This window comes from Mauremys mutica, chromosome 5 (genome assembly GCF_020497125.1).
Source record: "Mauremys mutica isolate MM-2020 ecotype Southern chromosome 5, ASM2049712v1, whole genome shotgun sequence".
In the NCBI taxonomy this organism is placed as follows: Eukaryota; Metazoa; Chordata; order Testudines; family Geoemydidae; genus Mauremys; species Mauremys mutica.
In genome coordinates, this window is record NC_059076.1 from 98,253,871 (window position 1) to 98,269,209 (window position 15,339).

General features: G+C 44.9%; 1 protein-coding gene across 1 annotated transcript in view; it reads left to right on the forward strand.

The window, feature by feature from the left end:
- ATP8A1 (ATPase phospholipid transporting 8A1) overlaps positions 1-15,339 on the forward strand; it is a 227,265-nt gene that overhangs the window by 24,076 nt on the left and 187,850 nt on the right. The window contains exon 5 of the mRNA XM_045018807.1: positions 10,509-10,554. Coding sequence (XP_044874742.1) covers positions 10,509-10,554 — 46 coding nt within the window. The remainder of the gene's footprint in view (positions 1-10,508; positions 10,555-15,339) is intronic.

Below are 15,339 nucleotides of genomic sequence, written 5' to 3' on the forward strand. Positions count from 1 at the left end.
ATCGTAATGCCACTACATAAATCAATGGTACGCTCACACCTTGAATACTTTGTGCAGTCTGGTTGCCCTATCTAAAACAATATAAAATAGAATAGGAAAAGGTACAGAAAAGGTCAACAAAAATTATTAGGGTTATAGAACAGCTTCCAAGTGAAAAGAGATTAAAAATAATGGGACTGTTGAGCTTAGAAAAGAGATGACTAAGGGAGGATATGATAGAGGTCTAGAAAATCATGAATGGTATGGAGAAAGTGAATAAAGAAGTAGTATTTTCCCCTTCACTTAACACAAGAACTAGGGGAACTAATAGGGAGCAGGTTTAAAACAAACATAAGGAGGTACTTCTTCATACAATATACATTCAGTTGGGAAACTCATTATCAGGGGATGTTGTGAAGGCCAAAAGCATAACTGCATTAAAAAGAGAATTAGATAAGTTCATGGAGGAGAGGTCCGTCAATGGCTATTAGCCAAGATGATCAGAGATCTAACTCCAGAAGCTGGGACTGGAAGACATGGGATGGGTCACTTGATAATTGTCCTGTCCTGTTCATTCCCTCTGAAGCATCTGGCACTGGTCACTGTCGGAAGGCAGGATACTATTCTAGATGGACTATTGTTCTGACCCTGTGCGGCCATTCTTGTTTGCCTGGAAGAGAATCATGCAACAGAGCATTGATCAATATACTGCTCTTTGTCTAAAGGACCCTCAAGAACAAGGAGGTGAGGCTAAAATTATTCTTAAAGAAGAACTCTATGCAGCCCCAACATATGGTCCCAAGAAGCCTTGGAAAGATCAGCCATCTTGATCTTGGCCTTGGCAGTGGCTAACTGTGGTACTCCTGCCTCTCATATGGCCACTTCACAAAAGACGCATTGTTTTTCTGGAATGAGGGAAAAAGGAGCACTGCTCTGGTCAGGACTCCAGACACAAATTACCCACCCCTGACTCCAAGTAAGAGACTTAGATCTTCTCCTTCAGCTTTCTGTGCTAGGACATGCAGTCTAGAGCTCTTCTTCTGATGCCTCTGCACCAAAGGGCACTGATGGCTCCTTCATTCCAAAGGACCATGCTGAGTTTGGCACTATGTTGGTACCAGCTGCTCCAGTGTCATCCCTTGCACTGAGACCCTTGGCAGCTACCACCTTGCCTCTGTATCAAACACTTCCTCAGTATCGGTTCCCCACTCTGATACCACATATCTCGGCTCTGGAGATCTCAGCACTGAAGCCTTTTAGGCTACGTCTACACTACACACTAGTGCTGGTGGCATGTAATGTACATGTAGCTACATGCTGCAGTGAAAATCAGGCTGCATCCACACTGTGTAGTGTGTAGCTACACATATCCATATCGGTCAGTGGGAGGCAGCTGGGAAAGGCTTCAGCAGCTCCCCACTGCCTAAGACTTTCCCTTAAGTGGGGAAGGGCTCCAGCTTTACGCAGTCTGTCCCTGCAGCGGGGTAGGGTTTCAGCTGCAGACAGCTGCCTCGGAATCTTTTCCTGCTGCCTTCCCCCTTCCAGAGCCTTTCCCCAATGCTGGGGTCATTTCCTGCAGGAAGAAAGGCTCCAGCAGCAAGGAGGCAGTGGAACAGTACACTGCTAAAAATATCAGTATAGACAGGGAGGCATGGCGTGGGTAAGTAGAGAGCTGTGTAGGGTATGTACTTGTGTACATACCCACACCTTTCAAGCTCATCTTTACTCACCTAATCTGTGCCTCATGTTCTACACTGCTATTTATACCTTGCTTGGGGGCTACACAGATATGTACGCTACATGCTGCTGAAGAAAGCATGAAATTTAGAGGTAACCTTTCCGTTGGCTTGGAGTTTCGTGTCCTAGATTGCTTGGGAGATGTGATTCTGACCCATCCATTTCCTTCAGCTTCATTCAATTGTGTACCACATCGACCCAGGGCTGACCCTCCTCTGGAGGAGACCTATTCTTATTTGTCCTCCTTACCCAACAGCACTGGGGAGTTCTTCATTTGGGTGACCCAGTGACAGTTTCTGCCTTAGCTGGGATTGAGATAAGCAATCTGGGACTCTCCCTAAAGCGATTCAGACTCTGTATCAGCTTGATTAGGCTACACCTAGCAGCCATTTCTGTAAAACTCCCACTGGTGCAGAATTACACTGTATTTGCTTGTCTTATGGTAACAACATTTCAAAAGAGCCTCTCTCATGTTTTTTCCCTCAGTCAAGGAGCCTCTCGCTCCGCTTGGTCCTAACTGGTTCATGGGGTTGTTGTAATTGGGGCCTAGAAGGCCTACCTCAGTTGTGAGTCTAACTATGGGAAAGTGGATGGAAATTTGTAAAATAGTTTAATCACCTGTAATAACAAATTTTAGCAAATGTTGATGGGAAAAAGATAACAGAAGTCCAACTCAGACAGCTATATAATTTTTGTTTATAAAAATTAGTAAAAGAGAAAAACAAACTGAGTTAGTCTAAACAAAAGAGCCATAGTAATATAGTTTAAGGATTGTGTTCATACCATACCTAGTAAATAAGGAAAGCATGGGTCTGGAAGTTAATGGACTAAACTTGGTATGTGGGAAATTAGACCTGATTGATTAACAAAATAATGAAAGTATGGACTATTCCACCCATCATTCCTCTTTTGTGGCCCTTACAAAGCACTTTTTGGGGATAGAGACTGGCTAATTGACTGGGAATAGCTGGAGGAGCAGGAAGGCATCAGACCTCTGTCTCATCCTGCTCTGCTCCAGGGACTTTTTCCTTTACCAGGGGATACCAAAGATCACTGCATCATCGAGAAGTCCAGGCCTTAACACACCAATGGGGACACCTGGTCATAACTGCCACACCATCAGAGACTTCAGTCAGGGACACACAGTATCTTGCTTTGTCACTCTTTCCATTGTGTGTTCCTTTCTGCCCCACTATTTTTAATCGTGTTCTCTCTTTCCCTCTTTTTTGGCTTTCTGTCTGATCTGATCCTAAGGTTGGCTGTACCACATAGCACCACCACCATGAGTTGAGAAGCCCATCCAGCTCTACTCAGCTCTGCCCAGTCTAAGAGGGACCAATAAAAGAGAGGGACTAGACCAACCAGATTACGTTCCATGATCCAGAGCACTGCTGTAGTGGTTGACCTGCCCACCTAGAGCATCTGTCTGTGACTGCTCTGCCTCCTATAATATCAAGAACATCAGCAAAAGCTGTATTTTCTCCACTTTTACTATCCTCTCTCTTCTTCCACTCATGCCTATCTGTTTGTCAAAAGCAAGAGAAGTAACCATCTTGTTAACATCTTGGAAATGAGCCACAAAACTAATCCCTCCCTGCTAAGAAGTGTTTTCCAACTCAAATAAGGGACTCCAACTGATAGCAAAGTCCCATTTTAAAAGAGGATGTGTATTGGTTAAGTTTGTCTCATATAATTTTTTAATTTTAGTTTTAAACTGCTTCATAAATTTTTGTAGTTTTTTTTCCTTTCTTTTCCATATTTTAGTTAATAAATTCCTAAACATTGGGAAGAGTTTCTTAATGTGTCTGCCATGAAACTAACAAACCGAGGCCTCTATATACCAAACCCTGTTTAAATTGTTTAAATGATGGACAATTTCAGAGTCATGCTAACACCTTTGACTCTTTGGGCCCATGTGTTCCATCTAACTTAATACAGTAGGGCCCCCTAATAAATCCCTGGTAACCTCTTTCCTATATCATCTCTCCATAAAGGCAGCATTCTTGGTAACTATCGCCTCAGCTGGAAGAATCAGTGCCTCCTTACACCATATTCTGTAAGGACAAAATCACACTTAGGCATCATCCTAAATTCTTGCTTGCCTAAGGTGGTTTTGGATTTTCATTTTAACCAATCCGTATGCCAGCTAGTTTCTTCCTGAGACATCACTCTACTGCAGCCAAAATGAAACTACACACCTTGGATGTGATGAGAGCTTTATATTTTTATCTGGACAAACCAAAGCCATTTAGAACATCCCACAGATAATTCATAGACCCTGTGGCAGACCCCAGCTTCCTTGCCACCCACTGCCAAGCGCAATGAGAGACATTATTTCATGCCCTCCAAGGGGTATGAACATTTGTACTCCCACTCACCTCCCGACTCTCTTGTCGTGGACATTGCTAATCATCATGAGCGGGGCCCTCCCCTAAAAACAGGGAGGCTACATGACTCCACCTTGTCGGGAGAAAGATCTACTCTACAGGGGGTACTCTTATAACACCTGCTTGGCGATGGCCAAATTTGCGGAGCTCCTCCCTTCAGACTCCTGAGCCTAGTTCTTGGCTTTGGTGGAGGAGGCAAAGCTAGTCTCCCGGCTTCCCTCCAGGCCATGTTGGACAGTGCTGATGCCGCCACTAGGGTCATGGCTACTGGGGTGGCCATTGAGAAGGGTCTAGGGCTCCCTTATGAGGTCTAACAGACTATTCAGGACCTCCCATTTGAGGGCGTGACTCTTTTCTCTGAAAAGACAGACAAGAGGCTGCATAGCCTGAAAACTCTGAAAACTCACAAGCCACCCTCAGGTCTTTGGGCCTGCACGCTCCCGCCACACAGTGGAAACACTTTAGGCCACAACTTCCTCTGAGGTTCTATCAGCAAAACCCCCAGGATGGTTCTCAGAGGAGGAACAGGACTGGCAGGAAAAGACAACACCCATCCTCAGGCCAGGGCTCTGGCCAACCCAAACCACCTTCTGGCCCCAAACTGGCCTTTTCAAGGTGCGGTGGAGGATGGTGCACCAGAACAAAAGCTGGATCTACCCCGCCTTACCTTTTCCTCCTGACTGTCCCCTTTCTACCGTGCATGGTCCTGTATCACTTCAGACTGCTGGGTGCTTCGCATGGTAGAGAGGGAATACTCCATCCAATTCTGTGCCTGCCTGACCTTCCACCCTCCTTCCCCGTCCCTCTTCAGGGGCCCTTCTCACGAGCAGCTCCTTATCCAGGAGGTACAGTTGCTTCTACCTCTAGGGGCAGTGGAGGAGATTCCTCAGGAGCACAGGGGTGTGGTATTTCCTAATATTGAAAGCCAAAGGCTGCCTCTGGCCTATCTTGGACCTGTGAGAACTCAATAAGTTCGTGAAAAAACTCAGGTTCCACGTGGTCTCTTTGGCCTCCATCATCCCCTAACTGGATCCAGCAGACTGGTATGCCACCCTCGACTTGAAGGAAGCATATTTTCATATCACAATCACTCAGCCCCACAGGAAGTACCTCAGGTTTGTGGTCAACAGCACCCACTACCAATTTACCATTCTTCTGTTCGGCCTGTCCGCAGCACCTCGAGTCTTCACCAAGTGCATGGCAGTTGTCGCTGCATTCTTGTGCAGGCATCGGGTACAGGTGTTTCTGTACCTTGACCACTGGCTGATCAGGGGCCGCTCCAGGACCCAAGTGGAAGGTCAGGTCAGATTCATCAGAGCCACCTTTGACAACCTGGGTCTTCTTCTAAACAAAGCAAAATCGACTCTGTCCCCTGTCCAGAGGATAGAGTTTATAGGGGCAGTATTGGACTTGACCCAAGTCAGGGCATACCTGCTGGAAGCAACGTTTCAGACCCTGAATGAGATCATTCGAGGCCTCAGACAATTTCCCACCACCACAGCGAGAAACTGCCTGAAGCTTCTTGGACACATGGCTGCCTGTACCTACATGGTGCAGCATGCCAGACTCAGGCTTCGACTTCTTCAGTCATGGTTCATGTCTGTGTATCGCCCAGCCCGGGACAGCTTGTACAGGATTGCCTGGTCCTTGACTCCCTCTTGTGGTGGCTCAATCCTCAGGAGGTATGTTCAAGGGTCCCCTTCGCCACTTTGCAGCCATACCTGTCGCTAGTGACGGGCGCATCAGACTTGGGCTGGGGAGCACATCTGGGAGACCGCAGGACTCAAGGCCTCTGGTCTCAGGTGGACCTCTACATCAACGTCCGAGAGCTCAGAGTGGTGCGCCTAGCATGCCAGACCTTCCGGGCATACTTAATGGGACAATGAGTATCGGTTGTGATGGACAATACAACAGCAATGTTCTGTATCAACAAACGGGGGTGTACGCTCCTCTCCCCTGTGCCAGGAAGCCCTCATGCTGTGGGACTTCTGTGTAGACCAGAAGTCGATACACCTGCAAGTGTTGTACATCCCCGGAGTACAGAACGAGCTGGCGGACCACCGCAGCAGGTCATTTCACAGCCACGAGTGGTCCCTTTGCCTGGATGTTGTGATTTCAATCTTCCAGAGGTGGGGCTTTCCCCAGATAAAACTATTCGCCATGCGACACAACAGGAAAGTGCCAGCAGTTCTGCTTCTTCCAAGATCACAGCCCAGGCTCCAGCACAGATGCATTCCTCCTCCATTGGGGAGGTTCTCTCCTATACGCCTTTCCACCCATACCACTCATTCACAAGGTACTCCTCAAGATCTGGAGAGAACGAGCGAGCGAGCTCAAGTCATACTGATACACCAGCCTGGCCCCGTCAGCACTGGTACACATGTCTCCTAGACGTGTGTGGAAGCCCCGATCACCCTGCAGCTCTTCCTGGATCTTCTGAGACAAGATCACGGTCATCTTCAACATCTGAACCTCGAGACTCTTCATTTCACGTTGAATCCAATGGAGCTTTCCTGTTCAGACCAGTTTAGACAGGTCCTCCTTGGCAGCAGAAAACCCTCTACGAGAGCCACATACCTTGCCAAGTGGAAGAGATTTTCACTCTGATCAGCGCAGTGCCATTTGTCCCCGACGCTTATTCTGGACTACCGCCTCCATCTGAAGCAACAGGGGCTTTTGTTGTCATCATTAAGAGTGCACTTAACTGCCATCTTGACCTTCCACCCGGGCACGGAGGGCCACTGTGTTTGCTAACGCTATGGTCAGCTGGTTCTTAAAAGGGCTCAACAGGCTATACCCTAATGTCAGCCTGTCTCTGCCTGGGACCTCAATTGGTCCTTTCTAGGCTCATGGGACCCTCCTTTGAACCATTAGCAACATACTCCCTGCTCTACCTCTCTTATAAGGTGGCATTCCTGTTAGTGATAACTTTGGCGAGCAGTGTGTCTGAGCTCAGGGCCCTAACATCAGAGCCTCCCTACATCATGTTCTATAAGGACAAAGTTCAGCTCAGGCCTCATCCTGCTTTCCTCCCAAAGGTTGTGTGGCAGTTTCACATCAACCAGGACATCTTTCTCCCGATATTCTACCATAAGCCTCATTCCAGCGGCAGGGAGCAGAAGCTCCACTCTCTGGATGTCCGCAGGGTGCTAGCCTTTTACATCGAGAGAACAAATTGTTCAGAAAATCGGTCCAGTTATTCGTGTCAGTGGCGGACAGAATGAAGGGTCAGCCTGTGTCATCACAGCACATCTCATCATGGATAGCGTCCTATATTCATGAGTGCTACAACCTGGCAGGTGTTCCTGCACCTCCAATCACTGTGCACTCCATCAGGGCGCGGGCTTCATCAACAGTGTTCCTGACTCAGGTTCCCACTCAGGAAATCTGCAGGGTGGCAACATGGTCCTCCATCCATACTTTCGCCATGCACTATGCGATTACCCAGGAGGCCAGAGACAATGCGACCTTCGGATGAGCAGTGCTCCAATCAGTGGAAGACTCCGACTCCACCACCCAAACTTGGGCTTGTGAGTCACCTGATTGGAATTGACATGAACAAGCACTCGAAGAAGAAAAAATGGTTACTCACCTTCTCGTAACTGTTTTCTTCGAGATGTGTTGTTCATGTCCATTCCAATACCCACCCTCCTTCCCCTCTGTTGGCGTAGCTGGCAAGAAGGAACTGAGAGGGTGGCTGGTCGGCAGGGCTCTATATTGAGACCCATGAAGGCGTGACTTCAGGGGGTGCACGGACTGACCTGACGGATGCTGCTAGGGGAAAAATCTTCTGACTGCTGTGCACATGCGCGCGCGCACACACCTGATTGGAATGGACATGAACAACACATCTCAAAGAACAACATTTATGAGAAGGTGAGTAACCATTTTTGCTTCGAGATGTTGTGTTTTGCACAGATTCCTCAACCTGCCCTGCATCCCTGTTAATTGGATTCCCACTTTTCAGGATTCTTATTAGTGAAGGATCTGAGTAGTGGTTGCAGTCTCCTGCCCCTTATACCTTCAGCTATGGTAGCCAAGAGAACATCAGGGACCTAGTCAGAATTACAACAGGTACTGCTAATCAGAAAGGATCTGACACGCATGGGGAGCATATGCACCAAGAGTGGAATATGTGTTAACAGCACATCTCGAAGAACCACAGTAGCTGTGGTTCTAAGTAATCGTTCCTTTTGGACTAATTACTGTACCTTGTCACTGAACAAAGTGCATTGTGCATCATCTCAGCCATCATCCATCAGGAGATTCCTTAGTGATTGGCTAATGTCTGTCAGAGAACCTGTCACAAAATGGGATCTCAGTTTAGTTCTGTCATGACCAGGACATAGGCAGTCTGACCTAGTGGTTAAAGCAGGAGTCGGGAGGGAGGCTAGGTCAGATAGCAGGAGGTCAGAGTCCAAGACAGGTCAGAGGGCAAACAAAGAATTGAGCATTAGGAAGCAGGCAGGATCAAGTTACAAGGACATCAGAGAGAGGAGATATACTTGAAAGTAGAACCATGGATGGATAACTGTTGTCAGGCTAGGTCAAGACACCAGGAAGTCAAGCCAGGGAAACAGGAAGCACAAGGCACACAGTCCAGAGCAGGGTGAATCCCGCTTGCATGGACAATTTCCTGTTCTTGTACTGGGTTTATATGGGAACTATGGACCAGTCAAGATCCCCAGCATCCTGCCACTCAAGTTCCAGGACTGGATTCCTCTATTGGGTTTCAGCTTCTGCCCTAGCAACTGTTAGCAGATTGCTGGGTAGTAGGTTGGAGCTTTCATTAGCTCCCATGGACCCAGGTACAAGACTTGCAGTCCCTGACAAATGCTTACAAAGATTATGGATGGACCTTTTGAACCTCTGGGAGAGCACTGTATTCAACCTGTTAGAGATGGCATTTTTAATCACAGTACATCTACAAGAAGAGTGAGTGAATTGCAGATTTTGATAGATGTGTCTGCCTTCACTGTATTCCACAGAGACAAAAATTGTCCTGCGTCCTGATCCAAAATTTTTGCCTAAAATAATGTGAGTTCTGCCTAAACTAATCTATTTGGCTATGCCTACACTGTCCCACAGTTCGGACTATGAGGGTGTGAATAGCAGTGCAAACCAAAGTGCTGTGCTATAACTCCCTCGTGTGGATGCTGCAGGTGCAAACTAAAAGGTTCCTAGTTCTCATTAATATAGTCTTGTTTGAAAAAGACTACATTAATGTGAACTAGGAACCAATTTGGTCATGTCCACAGCATCCATATGGGGGAGTTCAGCATAGCACTTGGCGTGCACTCCTAGTCATGCTCCCATAGTCTGAACTGTGCAGCAGTATAGACATGCCCTTAGTCTCTTTTCCAGACCTTATTCCTTCTAGGGGAGAATTAGACTCCATACTCTGTTAGAATTTTTATTTCGATCAGATGTCATCTAAACTTTTGTATCCAAAATAGATATGTTAATGTTTTAGGTAAGGTATCAGTACAGGTAGCACTATAGCTTGCCTTAGTAATGTTAACATTATAGAAATCTGCAGGGAAGCTATCTGGGGTTTAATCACATGTTTACACAACTTCCACTCCCTGACTTGACATTTAGATCTGGTGCTTGCTTTTGGAGGGCAGTTCTGCAGTCCTTGTTTAGTTAGAGTTCATCAGCCTACCTTTTGAGGTGGTTATATTGCTAAATAGTGTCCCAGAAGTGGTAAATATACAGAAGCTACCTCAAAGAAGAAATAATAGTTACCAAGAGTAAATTCACTAGCTATCCCTTTCATTCCTAGTTAGAGGGAGCTAGCTCCACCCATGCTACTGCAGCCATAGTAGCATATGGAAAGATTACTTTTTATTGATATCTTTTGCCTCAGGAGAATGTTGCCTTTGTTTATTCACACTACCGCCTACCTTCCCTCCTTCTTTGGAGTTCTATTATCTTAAGAACTTTGAGGTTTAGCAGAAGGCACTTGCATTGTGTAACCTCTTAAATCTCATCTCAGAAAATTCTGTGCCATGAAGTTTTATATGGTCCCAACAGAAACTACTTTTCTAGAAGACTCCTGAAGATTATGAGCACCATCCCACAAATGCAAGCTGTCTGCATCTTGGAATTAGGGCAGTTAGTGAAATATCCAGAATGGAGTGGCTCTTCAAAAGTACAGTTTTGATCTAGCATTCTCCTTGACTTTGTCTAAAACCAAAAATACTTCATTAAAATAACATGTAGTTTTGTAAAAATTGTTTAACAACAACTTGAAATAATTCTGCCTGTTTTTTTGTTCACTTGTGCAAGTGGAGTGGAATACAGGAAGTGTGTGTGCATAATATTTTTTCTGAATTGTACATTTTACCTTGTTAACAAATTAACTATTTTAATTCAATTAACAGTTGTGCATTTTTATTCCAGAAAAGACATAAAGCTGATAATGCAGTGAACAAGAAACAAACACAAGGTAGGAACCATTTAAAAAATCTCTAAATTGTGAAGCAAAGAAAAAATTCAATCTGAATGCTGTGTGTATTTCTTTATGGTTCTTTGGTTTCAGATTTGTCAGTATTATGTTTGAAATCACAAAGCATACAAGTTTACACTTTTAGATGTTTAGAATGTAAAGACCTGATTTCTATGTGTGTGCGTGCATGCACATTGCAAAACACACATCCATTTCTGTCTTATGTGTGTGCCACAATTGCCCATGTAAATAGCTACTTATACCTCCAGATGTTTTTGTGTACACACAATTTACTGAATTGTATGTGAAAATAGGCATGCAATTGTGGAGGTAATTTTAAACTATGGGATCTAAATGTTTAGAATTTACAAATTTGAAATAGTTTGAACGCCACAGTATTATACCACAAATTAAAATATAAATTTGGAATAGAGGGCATTATCCATAAAGCTGAGCAAATGTTCAAAATAAAAACTTTGAATACGAGTACGGTAGTTTACAAAAATACTACTACAAAAAAAGTTTGATTGATAACCTTACACACAGTTCCCCAGTTTCCCAGACAGAGTGACAGTTCCGTAATTTCTTGTTGTGATGAAATCTTGCAGCCTTGAGAAAGTGTAAGCATAAGATGTGTGGATGAGTAAGGAACAACTTTTCTAATTCATGGAACAATGATGGTTAAGAAGCCTTTTAATAGGCCCTGACCCACTAAAAAGGAGTTGAAACAATTCTGACGGAGTCGTCATCTCCTGTTATTCCCCTATTATTGCTTGCCTGGGAGAAACAGATGGACTTGTGGATGTGACAATGAAGCAGTTCTCTAGGAAGGAGGGCCCCAGGATGGATATAGTCACACTCACCTCACTTTTACAGGATTGGACAATGATGTGCAGGGTGCAAAACTTGTGATCTCCTGGTTTTCTTAGAAGCTTGCCAAAGAGATTTTGTGGTATGTTACCTCTTGAATTTGAACCTTAGAAGACCAAGAAAGTGAGGAAAAAGTGTCTGTCTCAAATCACCATGACAACAACACTTTACCAAGGAAACTGGAGACACAGATGGCACAGACCAGCCAGTTGACCAGAGCATGATGCCCACTGGCATGACAGTACCTGAGCCAGAAGACATCCCCTGGTTCCCCAACTGTAGTTCCTGACTGATTCTGAAGCTCCACAGACCAAGCAAGCAGAAGATCAGATCCTTTTTCTTTTTTTATGACTAGATCCACAGTCCTTCAGTGTGGGACATTGCCTTTCTGTAGCTGTAAAGGTCAGAATCAAAGCTGAATTGGTGGCTGACAAGGGACTAGCCCTCCGAGGAACCCCCTCCCAGTTTTGTTCTGTCTCCTGCAGCTACTGGCAGAGCCATGGAATCCAGCACTTATTGCAAGAGAGAGGGTTTAAAAAAAGCCCCACACACGCCAAATAAACATGAACAGCTGGTTTGTCTGCTGCCTGGAATTACCACAGAGCTGCTATGCCCCTTCTCCCCACCTGATTGTGTAACAGGCTAGGCGTATGGCAGAGAAAGGTCCAAATGGGAGACCACAGCTGTTTTCCTCCTTCTCTTTATTCCTGTCAGAGGATGCAGAAGGAGAGATTCGTGCCTTGTGCACATCAGCCAGCTCATCCACTGGCTTTGGCCACCTTACCCGGAAACCAGGAGGCAGTTCCTCAGGCATTCCTCAAAGGCAGGGAATCTGACAGCCATGCTGCAAATTTCTCAAAGGATGGCAGAAAAATGAAGAGAGCCCTTTGTTGTTACATCAAAGGGCAGTGTCCCAGCACAGGGAAAACATAAGTGGTACTGGCTGAATACACCACAGACAGAGCAAGGAGCAACCGGTAAGACCATTTTGGATGCATATCCTCCTGCAATGCAGATCTCATAATCATTCTCTCCCCCACCCACCCCCCGTCCCCTTCCTTGGTTGGGTAGTTCATTTTTCTTCCCTTATTCCTAGAGGAAGTTAAGAATTCTGCATGAGGGGAAAAGAAGAGAATCTTCCCCTCAGGAAGAAAGTCCCTCTTGGAGCTCTTGAATTTGGTGTAAAAAGAGACTTTACCTCAGAGGCTGCCATCTTGTGAGTTCCAGGCAGCAGATATAGTATCTCCTACAGGCATTCTATCCGCTCTCAAAAGGACACAGATAAGGAGATGCCTGTTAGTAGAAGAGGTTCATAAGACTCCTCATCTGATTTAAGTTTCCAATCCCCACCTTCCCAAAAGGAGTCAAATTGGAAAAGGGATTCAATAAATTACTTCCAGAAATTACTATCCCTGTTCTTCTGGGGATAGTAGTTCCTCGGACTCATTACTGGATGGCACCAAAGCTAAAGGCCCTTTTCAAAAGGTTTTCATACATGGGAAGAAAAAGCATAATAAAAGGAATAGAATTATTTGTATCCGGTTTTTCTTCATCCTCCTCCTCATTTAATTCATTTTCATCCTCATCTTCATGGGCATCACCAAAGGAAGGCTAGGAAATCTGTTCAGTGTAAGTCCAAGAGAGGAAAAAAGAAGTCAAGAGGGAAGTCAGGATCTTCTTTACAGAAGGAAGGTGAACTCTTTGTCTCAGGGAATGAATCACAAGATGAAGTGAAGCAGGAGGATCTTTTTTCAGCTGAATCATTTAAGATGTTACAAAAGATAATTAGATACTTAGGTATTCTGTCAGATGAGCCCATTAGTAAAGATTCTAAGGAGAAAGAAGAGAGAATTGATCCAGAAATTACCCAAAAAAAAAATCCAACAGGTTCAAGATCTGAACCACATATTCCTCTTCATGTCTTTTTGGAAAAAGTAATTAAGGTCAAATGGGAAACACCAGCAAAGTCTATAAGATTGTTCAGGTGTGCAAAAAAATCTACAGCATGCACCGTAGCAAAACAGATTTTGTTTTTCTTCCCAAAATGAATAGGGCAGTTTCAGTACTTGTCAAAGACATTGCTATCCTAGTGGAAGGGGACTCTTTCCCAAAAGAACCCAATGACTGCAGAGTGAAATGTCACTGCACCAAACATTTGAGGCTGCAACTTCCTCTCTGGGGGCTTCTGCTGCAGCAACATCTTTTGCAAGAGCAGTACTGCATGGACTGACAAGTTGGCAACAGACTACCAAAAAAGACTAAGAAATAATTGTGGTTAGTCAAAGTTAAAGAAAGTCTCAATGACACCTCTGGTTATGATCCCGGAAGGGCATTATACAGACCAACATCATGTTAGCGGCTTCAAAATATTGGGGAGTCATTGGTGGTGGTGGAATCCTCAGATACTCAAAAAAGATCTTAGAGAATCCTCCTAACTCCAAATTCGGGAAAATTAGTTCTAAATTAGGTCTAAATATTCTTTTTGTGGCTACTCTAGTATGGAAAGTGAGACTACAGCAAAAACAAATGGAACAAGTCTAAGCTCAGAAAGGGGAGAAACCAATCTTCCTGCAGTGCAAATTTGAACACTAGAAACAATGCCTGACTATAGTCAGGTCAGTTCCAATGGGCAACAGCTAGCAGAGAGACTATTAAAATTCAACGAACAATGGCCTAGAATCGTAGGACTGGAAGGGACATCGACAGGTCATCTAGGCCAGTCCCCCGCACTCATGGAAGGATTAAATATTATCTAGACCATCCCTGACAGGTGTCTGTCTATCCTGCTTTTAAAAATCTCCAGTGATGGAGATTTCACAACCTCCCTAGGCAATTTATTCTAGTGCTTAACCTCCCTGACAGTTGGGAAGTTTTTCCTAATATCCAACCTAAACCATCCCTGCCACAATTTAAGCTCATTACATCTTGTCCTATCCTCACAGGGTAAGGAGAACAATTTTTCTCCCTCCTCCTTGTAACAGCCTTTTATGTACATTAATGCCTCCCTCCATGTTGGATGGATGAGTCCTGGATATGGTTCAACAAGGGTAAATACAATTTTCAAAGATACCAAATAGTCATTTTCTCCCTTCTCCGGTGTCCTCAAATCCACAAAAGAGGTGAAATATGCTAAAGTCTGTAGAACATCTTTTGCAAATCGGCAGGCTAGAAAGAGTTCCTGAGGCAGAGATGTTCTCTGGTCACTACTCAGTCTTGTTTCTGGTACCTAGGAGATCTGGGGAGGACAGAGCTGTGCTAGACTTACCACACCCTAACAAGTTCATAAGGGGGACTAGATTCAAGATGGAAACCTTGAAGTCAGGACTAATGGCGATCTGCCGGGGGATTACTTTATGTTGGTCAATTTGAAGGAGGCCTGTCTTCATGTGCCAGTTCACCATGGGCACAAGAGATTTTTGTGATTCACTCATGAGACCAATCATTTTCAATACAAAGCGCTGCCTTTCTGGCAGTCATCCATGCCCTCGAGTGGTCACAAAAATCCTTGTTGTTCTGGTGGCATTTCTCAGGCAGAAGAGAATACTGGTATATCCTTTCCTGGATGAAATTCTAGTAAAACCTCATCCAAAGAGGGGTCCACTCATGTGACTCAGGCAATGATCCAAACTTTGCAACAGCTTGGATTTATAATAAATCTTGGGAAGAGTCATCATCAAGAATCTCAGTACCTAATTCATCTTGAAGTGTTGATAGACACAGAGGCCCACAAAATCTTTCTGGCAGCCAAAAGATGGAACTAGAACAGATAAGCAATTATCCTCCTGAGGAGGTGACCAAGGACATCAGCAGGCACCCTAATTAGTGATCTGGGGATGATCATGTCCTGCACTGGGATAGTGCCTTGGGCAGAATGCATATAAGCACTCTCCAGAGTTTCCTGCTGGCCATTCCCTG